At 38.9% G+C, this 16,015-nt stretch overlaps 1 protein-coding gene across 9 annotated transcripts in view; it reads left to right on the forward strand.

Annotated features, from left to right (window-relative positions):
* USP54 (ubiquitin specific peptidase 54) overlaps positions 1–16,015 on the forward strand; it is a 95,711-nt gene that overhangs the window by 77,698 nt on the left and 1,998 nt on the right. For 5 of the 9 annotated variants that reach the window (XM_042862748.1, XM_042862750.1, XM_042862747.1 and 2 more), the window contains exons 14-22: positions 842–1,073; positions 2,031–2,173; positions 3,183–3,356; positions 6,348–6,467; positions 7,697–7,889; positions 10,042–11,489; positions 13,809–13,927; positions 14,760–14,900; positions 15,670–15,856. In XM_042862748.1, the coding sequence (XP_042718682.1) occupies positions 842–1,073; positions 2,031–2,173; positions 3,183–3,356; positions 6,348–6,467; positions 7,697–7,889; positions 10,042–11,489; positions 13,809–13,927; positions 14,760–14,900; positions 15,670–15,856 (2,757 nt within the window). Of the gene's footprint in view, positions 1–841; positions 1,074–2,030; positions 2,174–3,182; positions 3,357–6,347; positions 6,468–7,696; positions 7,890–10,041; positions 11,490–13,808; positions 13,928–14,759; positions 14,901–15,669; positions 15,857–16,015 lie in introns of those variants that run through there. The other 4 variants (XM_042862751.1, XM_042862753.1, XM_042862755.1 and 1 more) reach the window with 4 other exon arrangements.

The raw sequence follows: 16,015 nt of genomic DNA on the forward strand, positions 1-16,015 counted from the left end.
GTCACTTTATTCTTACTCAGGAGGTGTATATTCCTGAAACTGTTAACACTGTAGAGAACAGGTGTTTACCAGTTTCTTTCTTTTTGTTGGTATGCTTCTGGAACTGCTGCTTTTTACTGCGTGTAGATGAGAAGGAAGAGATCTGTGTGACTGGCAGTGGAGTGGTAGTTAACAAGGACACTTGCAGAAAACTTAGAACCTTGAGAGGCAGGGGCAGCTGTCACCAACTGAAAGGAACTAAAAGTTTAAGGGAATTGGGCAGCAAAAATAAATGTATAGAGGGAAGATAAAGGTAGAAGAGAGCACAGCTTAGGAATAAACAGCACAGGAATAAAAAAGCAAAGGGAAAAAAAGAAAAAGGTAAAAAGAAAAAGGATGCAAAGAGGCAAATGAGAACATGCAGGAAAATCAACAAGGAAGAATGGTAAATAAAAATGTTTCTCATCACATTGTAAATGGCAGGAAAACAAAGGTAGAAAGTGTAGCATCTGAAGTTAATATGACAGTACAATATAAACTGGAATTACTAAAGGCACAGTTGGATATATTGTTAAATGATTTTGTGCAGATACAAACTGTTGGGGGAGGAAGGGATTTTCTTTTCAGATTGGATTGTTACTTTGGGAAAATATGGTAACATGCTAAATGGAAGAGATTCAAAACCAAATTTGTTGAGAAGTAACAGAAATGCTGTAAATTGTTTTTTTCAGCTTTCTATTTCTAATTTGAAATGAACTTAAAGACACTACTTCTGGTATAAGCATAATCAAGGAGCAAAAATATGTAGATTTGCTGCTCTGAAAGTCTGGATATTCTACTAGGTTATTTTTTATCTCAACAGGTAAGGAGCTTATGGAGAACGAGGTCAAGGAACATACTGTCCAAGAAACAAGATCAAGCCAATCAAATGTCAGATACAAGCGTCCTGTGCTAAGCCGTGGTACCCAGCATGTGATGGATCAACATCCTCATCTGATACAGAGGATGGAGTCTGGATATGAAAGCAGTGAACGCAACAGCAGCAGCCCAGTTAGTCTGGACATGCCCTTGTCTGAAAACTCAAGCACCCACAGGTAGATTTTAACAAACTTCATTTTTGGAGTGAAGTCTGCATTTCTGTTTTGCTGTGTTACATAATGCTGTAGAACAAAACAAAAGAAGCCAAAGTTAGCCCCACGAAAGCAAGCCAACAGCACAAAACAATCATCCTAGCTTGTAAGGCAAGTTCACTGAGGCAGGGAGAAATAGGGAGGAAATACAGATCTCAGTGAGATTGATCCCTTTTCTTGTCAGTATATTGATAACTTACTGATGATGATGACTTATGAAAAGAAAAATAAATGAATGAGACATGTAATGTTGACTGAAATGATGCATTTGAAATAGTCATACCTTTAGTCTACGACTTAAAATCTCAAATATCAAATTTAACATGAACTTAGGATTGGTCATTCTCTTTCAGATAAATCATTGTTTTGTAGCATCTGCTACAAAATCAGAAATCGATAGTCTTGCATAGGAATCTTTGACCTTGTCAAAGATTAGGAAGGTTAGGAACTTAGGAGGAAGGTTTTTCCACTGAGGATGGTGACACACTGGAACAGGTTGCCCAAGGAGGTTGTGGATGTCCATCCCTGGGTGCGTTCAGGGCCAGGCTGGGTGTGGTTCTGGGCAGCCTGCTCTGATGGTTGGCGACCCTGCACATAGCAGGGGGTTGAAACTGGATGATTTTTGAGGTCCTTTTCAACACAGGGCATTCTATGATTCTCTGATTGTTAGTTTGATAGATTCACTTAAGTCTTGCAAGACATCTGCTGTATTTACATGCAAATATAAGAACTACTGTCCTTTTGCTTATTTGCTTTCTCTTTGTCTGTTTCTTTAAATAATCTTCTGTGGTAGGCTTTTCTTTTTTCCCCTTGGAACTATAAAAGTAAAATGCAAGTAAATATTTTTGTGATAAGAGAAAATGTAGACATAACTTTTCCCAAAGAGTTTAATAATATTGTGAACTGTAATTACTCTTTTTGGAGGGACATTCATATGAAACGAACAGGTGGATTGGTTCCTGCCTGGCGTAGCATCCCAAAGTCTCACAGTAGCAGCATACTGGAAGTGGAGCCTACTTCATCCAATGGAAGCTGGGCAACCAGCCCACGCGCCTTTGGAAATGGTAAGATAAAGTTCTCAGTAGTAGTGGTTCTGTGAGTTAAAGCATGTAGGAGTTGGGTTTTTTTGCTTTCTGGATGTTCATCTTTACAATGCAGTTATGAAAAAAAGGAATTGAAACATAGAGGAATATAACAACACAATTTAACAAGTAGTAACTTTGGTTTACCATAGGAAATGGCAAAAAACTTACTTGGAATGTTCCTTTTGATCATGTTGTTCTTGTGTCATTTTCAACTGATTTGTCTGATGAAATAAAACTGTTTTTCCTTTTCTTTCCTATAATTCAGTATTCTGCTATTAGTTGAAAATGTCTTCCCAAGCATAACTCATGATAACTTATAGGATTGATGACTCCTGAAAAGAAGCTTATAATGGTAAAATTTCCACAAAAGTGATTAGGTGTCTACAGGATACTTGGACTAAAGCTGACCTTTTTTGCAGATACACATTCCAATTATCCTTCTGAGGAAATCCTTTCCCTTACCCAGACATTCTCTGGAATAAAGTAAGGAGGGAAGGTAGTTTCTATATACAGGTCAAAGTTGAAGTGAGGCTAAAGATTGATTTCTGCTGTGTTGACTCATACATAAGCCTTTTTTCCTTCCATTTTCATTTGGCTACATTGACATAACATTGGTTACAGTTCCAAGCACAGTAAGAAGTCTCAAGATTGCAGCAGCAACTTACAATTCTCTCTTCAGATTTTTCTCTGTTTCATGTGCTGTTTCTTGTGTCATTGAATTGAGGGAAGGGCTGTGCTACAGGGGATTGTGAACTTATACTGTAATGCTTTTATCAGAGCCACCGACACAGAAGACAATTGGAAACCAAATGGCTTGGGCAGCCATTGAAAGTAAAATTGAACAAAACAGAATTTGTGGTCTGCAATTCTGTGGTCTTTGGTCAGTCTGCTATTCACTAATGGCAATTTTATTGTCCATTAACGTTATTTTGTCTTTTAATGGATACTTTCAGAGATCTTACTATAAAAACAAAATTTTGTTTGGAAGGTGGGGAGATGTTTGCCCCTTTAAAGAGTGAACTGGATGAATTGCAAGAGGAGGTGGCAAGAAGAGCACATGAACAAGAACTACGCAGGAAAAGAGAAAAGGAAATGGAGGCAGCGATGGGCTTTAATCCCCGTCCCAGCAGGTTCATGGATCTAGATGAGCTACAGAATCAGGGTAACTTTTTGAATGCAGTATATTTTGCAAGATTATCGTGCTGAAGTTTTTTTTTTTGAACCTTAGAACTTACTTTCCTACTCTTTCTCCCCATTCTCCACTCCCAGTATTGCAATTTTGTGTCTTGACATAGTGGAACGCTGTCAGTTTCAAACTTGTTGCATACAGAAAACTGGCATTTTAACTATATTATTTCTTGAATCTGACAACAGGGTAAAAGTTTCTAATGCAGAGATGTTAATAATTGCACCTTTCTATTTTGTGTGTAGTGATATACAGATTTAGCTTTAAGGCTTCCCCCAGCATTTTGTAATAAACACCTTTCAGATACCTCAGATCCACTTGCAGCATAGCTTGTCCACTTAAGTTGTTATTTTCTTTATTTTTCTTTCTTGTAGCATCACTGACCTGAGCAATTCTATTTGTTTCTGCTTTTATACTTCATACTCTCCCTCTCTGTTCAGCTGTACAGCTGCAGCTCAAGGGTGACAACAAGTACTGGGGCAAGCTTAAGCGGGTAGAGTACTTAAAAATCTGAGCAGGATTTGATTCATTTATCTTTTGTAAAGGACAAGAATTGGAGGGAAAAAAAATCTAAAAAGCCAAATATTAAGTCTCAATATGTCTTCTTCAAGACTCCTCTCCTTTCTAGTAACGGATGGCAACAGAAAAGGAGATTTAACTGGAAGAATGTGACTGTAACAGAGAGAGCTTGGTGACAGGATTCAAGTGTAGTGCCCTTTGTTTTATTCTCAGTCTTCATTAGCCAGTAAGAGGAATCAAATAGGAGGTTGGCTAACCCGGCTGAGAGAAATCTGGTAGAATGCTTAACTGTGGATTCCTGGTAGTCAGCAGAGCCAAGAAACATGGTGAAATATGTAGGATTTGGTCTCCTAAATTCATGTATGGCTGGGGCAGACTCAGTGAGGCATTGTGTCCTCCCAAACACTCCCGTGTTGCTAGACCTCCTGGGACCCTTACACTGTTCACTCAAACCTCTTGTAGCAGAGAAGGAGATGAGGTGTTTGTGTGCTGCAGAACAGAGGTGAAGGATTGAGAGAGGACGCCACACAGCAGTGCGAGCTCTGGATGCAATACAGCTGGCACTCTGCAGCCTACAGCAACTCCAATTGTTGGAATGTCACTATGTATACCTATGGTGGCCGGTTAATATGGTCTTTATGAGGATGACTGATCACCTGAATGTAATTTTTTAAAATTTCTTGGTATTATAAGCTTCTAGGTTACCCTTTATGGTCCCACTGTGACCTGCAGGTAACCAGTTTACAAATTCTGATGTACCAAAGTAGACAATTTTTTTTTTTATTAGCATTAGGATTTATTTTTATAAAGTGCTAATGAGGTAAAAATTGAAAAGTGAGCCCCTGTTCTTGAGCATGAGGATGTTGTCTTCTCCTGCCTAAGGAAAATAGCATAGTTTTCCAACACATTAGCCTTCTTTGTTCTTCTGTTGTGTTGGTAGAAGCAAGACTTGCTTAGCTTTTCACTGGTAAGAAGAAATGAAACTAGGATATTTCTTTATCTAAAAAGACCTCAGTACAATGTTTGAGTTACTGCCTTTGACCTGAGAAGGAAAATTTTAATTTGTTCCCATTAAGCCTTTCCCCATCCTAGAGATGTAATAGCTTAATGTTAGCAGACTGCTAGGTTGCCTGAAACATTTGCTGGTGCACAGAACTCCAGGACTCCTGTGACTCATTTTCCTTCAATTGCTACACTCGTGGAACTTCAGTATACTGGCCTTGCTTATGAGCCTCAGTAGCCTTGATTTTGAAACTGAATGTGCTGCTTGATTAACTCACTGCTCTAACAAATCTCACTTCTCTCTGCAGTAATTGCTTTTCATATGGGTCCTTAATGGGTTTATGTTTCTCCATTTGTGCGCAGTGCAGTTGGAGAACAGGTCAGACCATAGTATTTGTTACGTGAGTTGAGAAGGTGTAAATTTCTGTTGGCCAAGAAAGATACTCGTATTCTCTGTTATAATAAAGACCTTCCAGAAAAGGAACCCACCTCTCAGTGAAACAGTCTTATTATTATTTTTATAATATTATAAAATATTATTTTGCCCTGCCTCACTTGAATGTGAACAATTCAGTATGAAACTTGCATAATGTTTAATAGATGATGCTAGCTCGTTTGAGCATTTTCTCCTCTCAGAACTGGATGTTTCTTCAATGTTTCTTATTTGCTGTTTGTATCCAAGAATGATTTATATTTTTCCCTTCTGATGCTGTTGTCTAAACTACTGTAAAAAGAATTCTTGACTGTTGTCCCTTTCTTTTTTACTTCTTTCAAAGCTGCAAGACAGTTGGGTTTTCATATTCTCTGTTTCAGTAATTGAGAGTATGCATTCAGTGCAATCACAGAACTATTTTTTGCAGTCATATGCACTTGCACTCAAGTCTGAGTATTGTTTTGTGGACATCTCAGTAGTTTCAGTTTGAAGACATTTTATGTGGAACTAATTGGATATCTGAAGAAGAGTCAGATGATTTCTGACAGCAGACTTATGATAATCTAGTGCAAGAAAAGCCCTGGCCTGCTGTGTTTTACTAATTTATTTTGGGATAAATTTAGAATTAAATTCAAGGTAATTCCTAGTGTTTAGAAAGCATCTGAATTACCTCTGACATGTCTACACCATCTCTCTTACAAAGCTGGCCTTGAAAATAATGTGTTAAACCAGTACAACTCTCTCAAGTAGACAAAGATTGAGGAAAAAGTCTGGTTCACGTTGTATCTGTGTGTGTGTGTGCGTGTGCGCGTGTGAAGTGTATCAAGATGCCCAAGTTATATTCCTGTTTAGGAAAAGTTTAGATGTTACAGTAGACGGTTTGATATGCACAGCTATGCCCAGGGAAAGGTCTACTGCCCATGGTGAAACAATGCAGCAGTCACAAATGGGATAAGTGTAAATGAGGGTTTTGTAAAGAATGAAACCACAATGAAGGGTGCTGCCCATTGCAGGGAGGAGTGATGGCTTTGAGAAATCCGTGCAGGAGGCAGACTCAATCTTTGAAGAGTCACTGAATCAGGAGCAGAAGGGGGATTGTGCTTCAGCTTTGGCTCTCTGTAACGAAGCTATATGTAAGTAACTCTAACCGCTTCAGCTATTGCGCTTTTGACAGTTTGCTAACATTGTAAGAAAGTCTGAAATTTCTAATCATGCTAAATGGTCAGGTAATAATACAGGGATCCAGCTGGTCTTTAGGAAAGTGATGGGTAACAGAATCTTTTCTTTTGTCAAGCATTCTGTTCATGGGATTTTAGCCCTATCTTCATCTCCATATTTTCATGTTTGCATCTGTTCTGTTGTTCTCTCCAGTGCTGTGGTAGTAACAGCACTGGGTTGCGGATGTGCCTTTTTTGGTGCTGAATGTTGCATTTCAGCAAGCACCAGCATGGTAACTTCTTCTGCTACTTGGCCTTCGTTTAACAATTTTTCCCAATCCTCAAGCCAAATTACAAATGGCTGTTCTTTATGGAGGGTGTAGAATAGGGAGAAAAAGGTTAATCTACTCCTAAGTCCTTTGAATTAATTAAAAAAAAATTAAGAGCTGTGCTGTACCTACTTCTCAGAAAGAAAAAGCATTAGGATGTTGAAGCGCTCAAATGCCTTGTGACACTTAATGTGTGCTATGTAATTTCATTTTATTTTTATTTTTTGGTCTTTTTCCATTGTGACTGGCTGGCTGTCTCACCCCATGCTCCTCTCTGTCTGTGTAGAATGGCCGCAGACAGGGTAGGTTCCTCTGCATTTGTGTTTAGAAATTATGTGAGCTGCAGCGTAGTGTGCAATATACAGCTATTGTGAAAGCACTCTTAGCTTCCATTCCAGCAAGGTACGTGCTCAATTTCAGAATCAAGTTGGGTATCCTTGCACAGAATCATAGAATGGCTTAGATTGGAGGGGAACTTAAAGACCGTCTAGTTCCAACCACCCTGCCATGGGCAAGTTTGCCACCCACTAAGTAATGGGAGTGCTAGGTATGGCTTATACAGCAGGAGAACAGAGGAATGAAGCAGCAGTATGGTAGGACTGGAATGAGCCTGTGTGAAAGGGATGAGAAGTTGGGCCGAAGCATACTTAAAGAATTATTAATTTTACTTCATTTTGGTTTAGTTTCAGTTAACTTGTTTGGACACCTGGCTAAGCTGAATGTGCATTAATGGAGTCAGTAGCATCCTTGTGATCTTTTTGTGGCAGTATTTGCATGGTCCATGTTTTATGTTTTTGCTGCATCTTTTTTTTTTCTTTTTCAATTTTATTCTTTTTTTCTGTTTGTTTTTCTGCTATGTTTTCTTTTGCATTTTAGCTAAACTAAGACTTGCCATGCATGATGCCAACTCTAGCACTCACAGCAGAGCCCTAGTCGATAAGAAGCTGCAAATCAGTATCCGAAAAGCCCGGAGCCTCCAGGATCGCATGCAGCACCAACAGCCATCGCAGCCGCTGCCGTCGCCAACCTGCCACCCACCGCAGGGTGGCACCGTGTCCCAGTCTACAAGGTAGTCCAAGTCTATCGCCTAGACCCAGATCTGAGCTGCATCTGAGCAGTACAGTCTGGAAAGAAATAGAAAACTATACATATTACTCTGGATAGTCCAAGTTCTACAGTGTTTCTCCTTATTTCTTTTTTGTTTAGGCTGGATTATATTTTAGGAGGGTCAGCTACCTTTTTTTTTTCCCTCCGCAGTAGTTCACTGTGCACATGTTCAAGATGTGGTCTGTGATAGAAATGGAGTCAGTGCTTGGCAGCACTAACGTTTTATGCATAGTGAGAAAGAATACAATAGTAACCTGGTGAGAAGGGACATTAAGATGTAATGTGCAGCTGTCTGCCATTGGGAGCAGTTTCAGGACTCAGAACACTGAAATACTATGATAAAAGTCTTGCAATAACTGCTTTTATATTGGAAACAGCAACCAACTGTACTCTGAGAAGTGTCAAGTACATTGGTCTTTTCTTTCTAGTCCACTTATCTATTGGTGCTCTAGTACAGCTCTTGGATCCAGATCCTTATCCTGTCACCTTGACTACTCTCCCTGGTGCTCTGTCATTCTTCATTTCCTTTCTGTGCTTCCCAGCTTCCTGCAGACTGGCTTAGCAGACTCTTCATGATTCTTTCTTCCATATAAAGACTTCAACTCTAGCATAATTAACTCTCTGCCGTAACTGATCCCTTCTTCCTACCCTCTTTAGCATGCAGCTTGATCCTTCTTTCTTCCCATACCATTCCCTCCTAGCACAAGACCATCCCTATCCAATTTCTAGGGCATTTCTTCTACTGTTACTTTTATTTCCTTTTTCCTTTCTAACATGCTTTATTATTAAAAATGTAGATGAAATCTCAGATGAGAATCTTTTCCTTTTTTTAAATAAAACTATATACTAAAACTTGGTGAATTTGCACAACTGCTGGGCTATAGCTCATAATGTGCTTTTCCTGCAGTAGTTGAATTCTATGCAATGAGGAATGATCTTTTTGCCAAAGAGGGTCCATTATATCTTCTTGGAGAAGAAACAGAGAGCCCCAATTGTGCATTTTGATAGATTCTAAGAAAATGAAAAAAATGAAACTTTCTGAATTTTGTTAATGCTGAATTTACTGTTGCTTTGTGAAAAGAACATTACTTTTCCAGAAGTTTTATTGAAGTAAATATTGCAGCCAATGGAAAGAATGTATTGATAGCCAGTGTCTTGTATTCTTGCTTTGAAGTAAATAATGTAGACAGTGTAAGGCTTGCAGTTACCCACAGACAAGGTCATTCTGCTACATGCATTAATTACACATACGAGAACTTCTGTACATCTCAAGGAGAAAGCAGATTGATGTTAGTTTCCTCAGGGTCTCTGTCAGAGCTGTTAGTAGTTTACTGTTTCCTCACAATCGCATGAACTTGGAACTCTTTAGTACATCTGCATATTGAAATGCTAAACTAAATTCAGAAAAGTGTGAGGGGCATGTATGACCCAAGAACATAATTGTCTTATATTGATATATAGGAAGAATACAAATTATTATTTAGAAGTTTACCTAGAATATATATTATTGCAAAATAATGGTAATTTATTTAACTTAAGTATCTTAAAATTGAGAATACAAAGACAATATGAGAGAGATTATAATCTGTTATTTCTATTTGTCAAATTATTCTACATGAAGTTGCCTAGATAGAGAGGACCTTATGAAAATACAATCAGGTTGTTTTCAGATCATGAACTTTTCCGAATTATTTATTTAAAAAAAAATCTAATATATTAACATTGGAAACAATTGTTCATTTTATGTAAATGCTATTTTTACTGTTCTTACACAGTTATTCCTCCTGCACTCACAGTCTATTGGTTAAAGTACATAGGGTGCTTTGTAAGAATGCTGGGAAAGATTCCATAAAGCATAAGTGTACTACAGTACTCTTCAAAATGTGAAATGGTTTCAGCAGATCAATTAATGTAGAAAGTCATACTTAGAAGCAAAGGATTATCATTTCTGTATCTACTGAATTTTAATGCAAAGACTTGCATTAAATCACAATTCAGTTGGCAAAAGAAAGAAAAGTCTGTTGAGGAATATGTAGTGCAGGGTAAGTTCTGCACCCTAGGGATAAGCATAAGCAATGACTACTGCTAATTATTTGCCCTTCTGTGTGTTTTAGTGAACAGACTGGCCCGTTCCAAGTACTGCTGAGCCAGGAGGTACCACTGGAACCCAACAAGGAAGTGGAATTTGGGTCCAGTTCTTTCTTCCACCCACCTGCTTCCTGCCATGAATTGCACTCATCATTATATCCAGAGTCTTCCTCCCTGTCCCCTCCTGAAAGCAATCCATCCAACAGGATCTCTCCAAACTTCCAGTCTGCTTCTTCTGATTTTCATGACCAAGTTCCCTCTTTTCCCTATAGGCAAGGGTTGGCAGAGAGGTCTGCAAGAACTGAGAATGATGCCCACCATAGTGCGGAATTTACCGACACTACTGCCACAGGGCCGAAAGAGTACAGGGAATGCTGCAATAGCAGCAAGTTAGAAGAGGTTCATAGCATAGCACCCATTCTCACACCTCAGTACAAATCCAAGACTAACACAGTAAACTCTGGGTCTTTGCCTACACTGTTTCCCTGTCCACATCCACCACAAGCAGCATCTCCTGAAAAGGACAACCAGCACAGTCCTTGTTCCAAACTTTCAATATCTCCAGTGCAGCCCAGCATTGATCATTTAGGGAACTATCATGAAATGTCCCCTGCAACTTCATCCCCTTCGCAGCAGTGTTCCCTGGATCCTTTGCAAAAAACAAATAAGTACTCCAGAGCAAACAGTCATGAGATTTTATTACCCTCACAGGATGGATACGGTATAGCAGAAGGTTGCAAATCTGAGGCTTTTAGTACAAAGGGACACGTTCGCTCCTTGGCAGAGCAGTTTCAGAAAATGCATGCAGTCTCCCAGAGGAAAGGTACTCATGAAAGAGGCTGGATTTCTGCAGCATGTCAGAATGAGACGTCTCCAAAGCAAATACAAAAGTCTTCCATCAACCCTTCACTCTCTGATTACAGACAGCTAATCCATCAAAACCAAGAGAACAAAACCCAATCTTCTGAAAAATTGCATTCAACTGTGGATATTAGGGATGGGGTAGTTTCTCTGGAGGGTAAGCATGTTGCTTCTAAGAGTATTTGTTCTAGCAGTGAAGAGCTGTGTAGAAGAGGTGGACAGAATCTAGTAGACCCTGCACCCTACCTGGAAAGGCACTGTCATGATGGAGGAATGAAACAGGTGGATGATGGAGCTACTAGTAGCATGGTTGCCTCTATGCCTGTGGACTGCTGGGTGGATAATGTTACTAGGTATTACAGTTCTCAAAAGGATAATAAGAATACTGAATGGCTTCCTGTACCTGGCAGAAGTCCATCCCTTTCTGATCAGAGAGCAGTTGGAGATGACTTGAGCAGGATCCCAGTACATCTGCATCCACAGTGGAATCAAGACACAGAACAGGAGCTCTCAGAACTGGAATCCCTCTATCAGACTAGTCTGCAGGCATCTCAGGCCACTAGACCTTTCTTGGGAAGACAGGACAGTGCTAGGTATCCATTTGACCATTCAGGTAAGAATACTGCAGTTGTTTTTCTTGATTGACCTACCACCATATTCCATAACAGATGAGGGGAGGTTTTCCAGACAGATTAATTACACGGGTACAAATTTAGGTTGAGAACTCTGAAAACATTTTAACCGCATAGAGGTGTAGAAAAGCACTGAGATACTGCAGCCTGTAGATGCTGCAGTAATTGTTGATATTGGCAAACAGCAAAATCTGTTAAAAACAACTTAGAAGTAATTGATCTTTGGAGTAGGAGGCTAGCTGTTTAGGTTAGGCTGTTGAATTCTACTATCCTACATCATCTCTGCAGTTTGTTAAAACTGTTTCTGTTCCTGGTGTGAATGTTATACAGATTTGTGACTTTGACTGTATTGTATTTAAGAATTTAGTCTCCTGATATAGGGGAATAACTTTTAAAAGCATTGCTAGGTCTGAGAATTTTTTTTTTTTTTGCTAAGGGATATCTGCTTTGAATTCTGGAAAATTATTTGTGAAAGTGGTAATTAGGGTGCATGATCTGTACTAAAATCCTTGAGACCTTGTAGATTAGTTGGTGCTGAAAGCAAATGAATAGATTCTGGCACTGGTGGTGAGAACAGCTCTGACTCTGCAGCAAACAGTCATTAGAGTCAGATGACAGCAGCCCAGTTCCACATAAGCTGTTCTGATCTTCTGTCTGGGGTAGGACAACACTGCTTCTCTGAATCAAACTGCTTCAACTGAATCAAATTTGTTTTTGATCTGTGTCATTGTATTAGGGTTGTAAATTTTTCTGGCCAAATATAAAGCTGCTCAAGACTTGGCAGGCACCAAAGTGTGTATGTATACAAATAAAATAGAAATGAATACACACACGAGATAGATTTCCTCCTGTCGTGCAACTGTAGAGGTATGAAATTCTGTTTTTCCTGACAAATCAAGTCTGGCTGTATCTAGAGTGAATGCCATTGTAAAACTCTTGAATAGTTGTTTTGTTATTTTTGTTTTGTTGTTTTTTTTTTAATTCAACAGCTCAAGTATTCCACAAAATTCTCATCTTGTACTCTGCTGATAGAGCAGGTCCTAAGACAGCCATTTCGTGTTTTCTTTTGGCTTTCTTTCAGAATTAGGGAAGATCTGATCTTACAGCCTCACAGGTACTTTCTTTCATGAGCTTGGATCAGAATGTCTTATGTGTGTGTCCCCTTATAGTACACTAATTTGGGAACTCTTTTTGGAAAGCCAGCAGGATAGAACAGAGTTGCTTTAGTGATAACTGGAGCTTCACATTCTGTCATCAAACGTCCTATTTCTTGAGCTTACACTTTTTCTGCCTATTTTCTCACTGCATATCTGAAGAATGAGATATGGATATCCTTTTAGAGTAAAGTTTGTCTTCAAGGTCTTTACTTCTGGTTTGCTGTGACTTTCATACTTTTTTCTTAAGTTCTGCAGATGCTGTTTAGAAACAAAATGTTTGAGCCAGTGCATCTACTGTAATAAGCTCAATGAAAATGGTCTGGGATAGCTCTTTCCCACTTTTAACTTGGATTTCCTCTTTATTTTGAAATAGGGTTTAAGCCATTGGTGACATGTTAATGGCTTTTGTCAGGCCTTTGTATTCAAATTAATGGTAAAAATGTCAGTGTTTCATTACTGAAGCTTTGTAACAGAGTAGAGGCTCAGACACCCAATCCTCCAAATGCCTCCTCAGTGCAGGAAATGTGCTGTTACCAGCACCTTGCTCCCTTCATAGATAGACTCCTTGTCACCATTTTTATTAGACCATTGATCTGCCTGTATGTTCCTTGAGATATTTTAGTGTATAACTGGTTGGTCATACACTGAAATAAAGTGTAACTGTAGTGGTTTTTATTGAAAATAGCACTTTCAGCTACTTAACCAGGACAAGAATGGCTGACAACCTGTAGCACAGAGTGGGAACAAGTGGATGTACATGTGGGGAACTGAAGTTGGTGGTCTTGTTTATCTCAAGTAACTTAGGTAACTGGCTTGGTAGCTATCTTCTGTCCATTTAGCCACACTAAACTAACCTGGCTTTATATCAAACAAGCACTGATGTGCAACTAAATCATTTGATCTTGGCTCTACTGAGTGTTTAAATTCACTGTTTCCCAGGAGTTTGTAGAGGGGGAAGTGAAACAGGAGCAAGCGTCTTGATGGACTCTTCCTTTGACAGTGTTGAAAGTTAGTTTAATATATTGATGTTGAAAGAATCTGCAGTTACTTCTCATTCTGGGTATAAAGTCTCTATTAATAAACAAAAATGTTCTGTAATGTAGAAATAAGCCTAGAGTTTAACCATAACAACTTCCTTCTCAGTATCTGCAAACCTGAATGCGAGGAAGCTGCATACTACAGCTGGCATGGGTCTCTCGAAAACCCCAACAGCAGAGATCGAGCGCAATCTGTATGGTTCCACTGTCTCTTCTGTCTCCAAGGTGATGATGTGTTTACTAAGTTGCTCTAGGGAGGGAAATGCTTAGCCTATGCAAGTGAAAGAAACTAAAGTGGGAGAGGCAGAATATATTATGAAGAAAGAAAGGTAGTGAGATCATCGATACTGCTATTAAAGAGAATTTAAAGTGCAACCTAGCTCAGAATGGATTAATGAAAACATGAATGACTCGTGTTACATGCACCTTGCATGTGACCACATTACCTCCATTCTGACTCTGGGGTCACATACCCCTGAAGACTTTTAGGATCTATGTTCTTTGAACATACTGACATGTACTGCTTTGCATTTCAGTTTATGATTACTGCTTCTGGGTATTACCACTTACAGAAGCACAGATTTCTTTTCCCGTTTTGACTAAATCGCAGCATGTTTTGAAGGATATTTGTTGTAGTTGGTTTTTGGTCACTTCAGATGGGAGAATATACTTTTTTTCTGAGGGGGATCTGTTTAAATCATTGGTAGTTTAGTGCCTGTACAAGAATATGTATTGATACAAGTGCCTCCTATAAAACTTTCATATTCATTAAATGGAACAAATGGTAACCTTTTTGTCCTGGCTTTGGATACTTCTAAAAGAGATAATTTTTCTTTTCTTTAGTGATATTATAAAGAACATTTTGTATAACCAGGTGCAAAAGGCTCATTTGCTTTAAGTACTTAAGGTAAGACTTGTGTGAAACATTTCAAAAAGGAAAAGAACATGGAATTTCAAGGCAGAATCTCTTAAATACGTAGTGATCTATTTCCTGTAATAATTACACAAAAATGGTGTTACAGAAAGCCTTTTCTGAAGTCTCCAATATTTTCTGCAGGTCACATATACCAGAGAACGTAGCAGGGAACCAGAAGAGGAGGAAATGTACAGTGCAGAGAATTTCCGTCGCATTGCTCGCAGTCTCAGTGGGACAGTTGTCTCGAACAGGGAAGAGACCTTGGTCTCTTCTCACAGTTTTGTAAGTAGAATGATGTGCAGTTTTCCAAAGAGCGTGTAGATTTGCGGTTTTCTGACTACATATAGTAGCCTATAAACAAGAAAGCAGACAACTGAGTAATAAGCCATAATGAAAGCTTGTCTTTGCAATTTCTATTCTCCTTCTGGAAGAAGAATGAGCTTTTCTTTAAACGAAGTCATTTTTTCAGGAGTCAAGAGTAATACCTTCTGCAGCTGTAAGATGTGAGCTTGAGTTCCTTGTCCAGTATACAAAGACATTCAGAATAAACTTTTTACTTTCTTTTTGTTAATTAGATAAGTGGAAGATAAAAACTGCCAGTAAGGAAAACAGTAACAGATTATTCTTGGTGATGAGCAACATAACCAGCTATAATGATCAGTTCCAATGCTTACTGGCCTGCTCTTGTTTTGTGAATTCAGTTTGTGAACTAAACCTTTATGACTGGTTTGTGTGGCTTGTTTTGTTTTCTCCTTGGTATATTTCAGTCTTGGTATATACCAAATCTCCTTGGAATATTTATGCAAGCATATTCCAATCAAATAATCCTCCCAAGTAGCCCACCACTGCAGTAAGAGCCTTACTGGATTGATACAATTTTTGTTTGTATTTCTTCACTTACAAATGCATGGTGTTTTTTTCGTTTTTTTTTTTTTTTTCTCCAGCAACTCATCCTTTTCCTTGGATCAACACCACTGTTGCTTGATTCAACCCAACTCTGTGTTTACTCATCACTTTATGTTTTTTCTTCTCCTTTCTCATTTTATAAAAGGAAGCACCAAATGTGAGGAAAATGCCAATGGAAACCAGCCACCGTTCTTCCAGCTCCACTTCCCTTCCTTTCCCCCATGATCCTCCTGTGTTTCCCTTTGATCCCCAGCACACCCCAAACCAGGTGCAGCACCTACCCCATGATGTACTGATGCCCAGCATGGTGGGCAAGGCACGTAAACCGTCAGGTAATCACAGGATTTTTTATCCTAGTTCGTGATCAAAAATATTGCTGAAATATATCGCTGCAGATCTTGCCTTTCATAATATACCATCTCCAGAAATCTGAAAGGATTAAACACATTATTTTTCTCTTCTGCCCTTCGGAGTTGTTCAGTGATTCTATG

This window comes from Lagopus leucura, unplaced genomic scaffold (assembly GCF_019238085.1).
Source record: "Lagopus leucura isolate 7727_CA_CO unplaced genomic scaffold, USGS_WTPT01 Super-Scaffold_739, whole genome shotgun sequence".
NCBI classification, from domain to species: domain Eukaryota; kingdom Metazoa; phylum Chordata; class Aves; order Galliformes; family Phasianidae; genus Lagopus; species Lagopus leucura.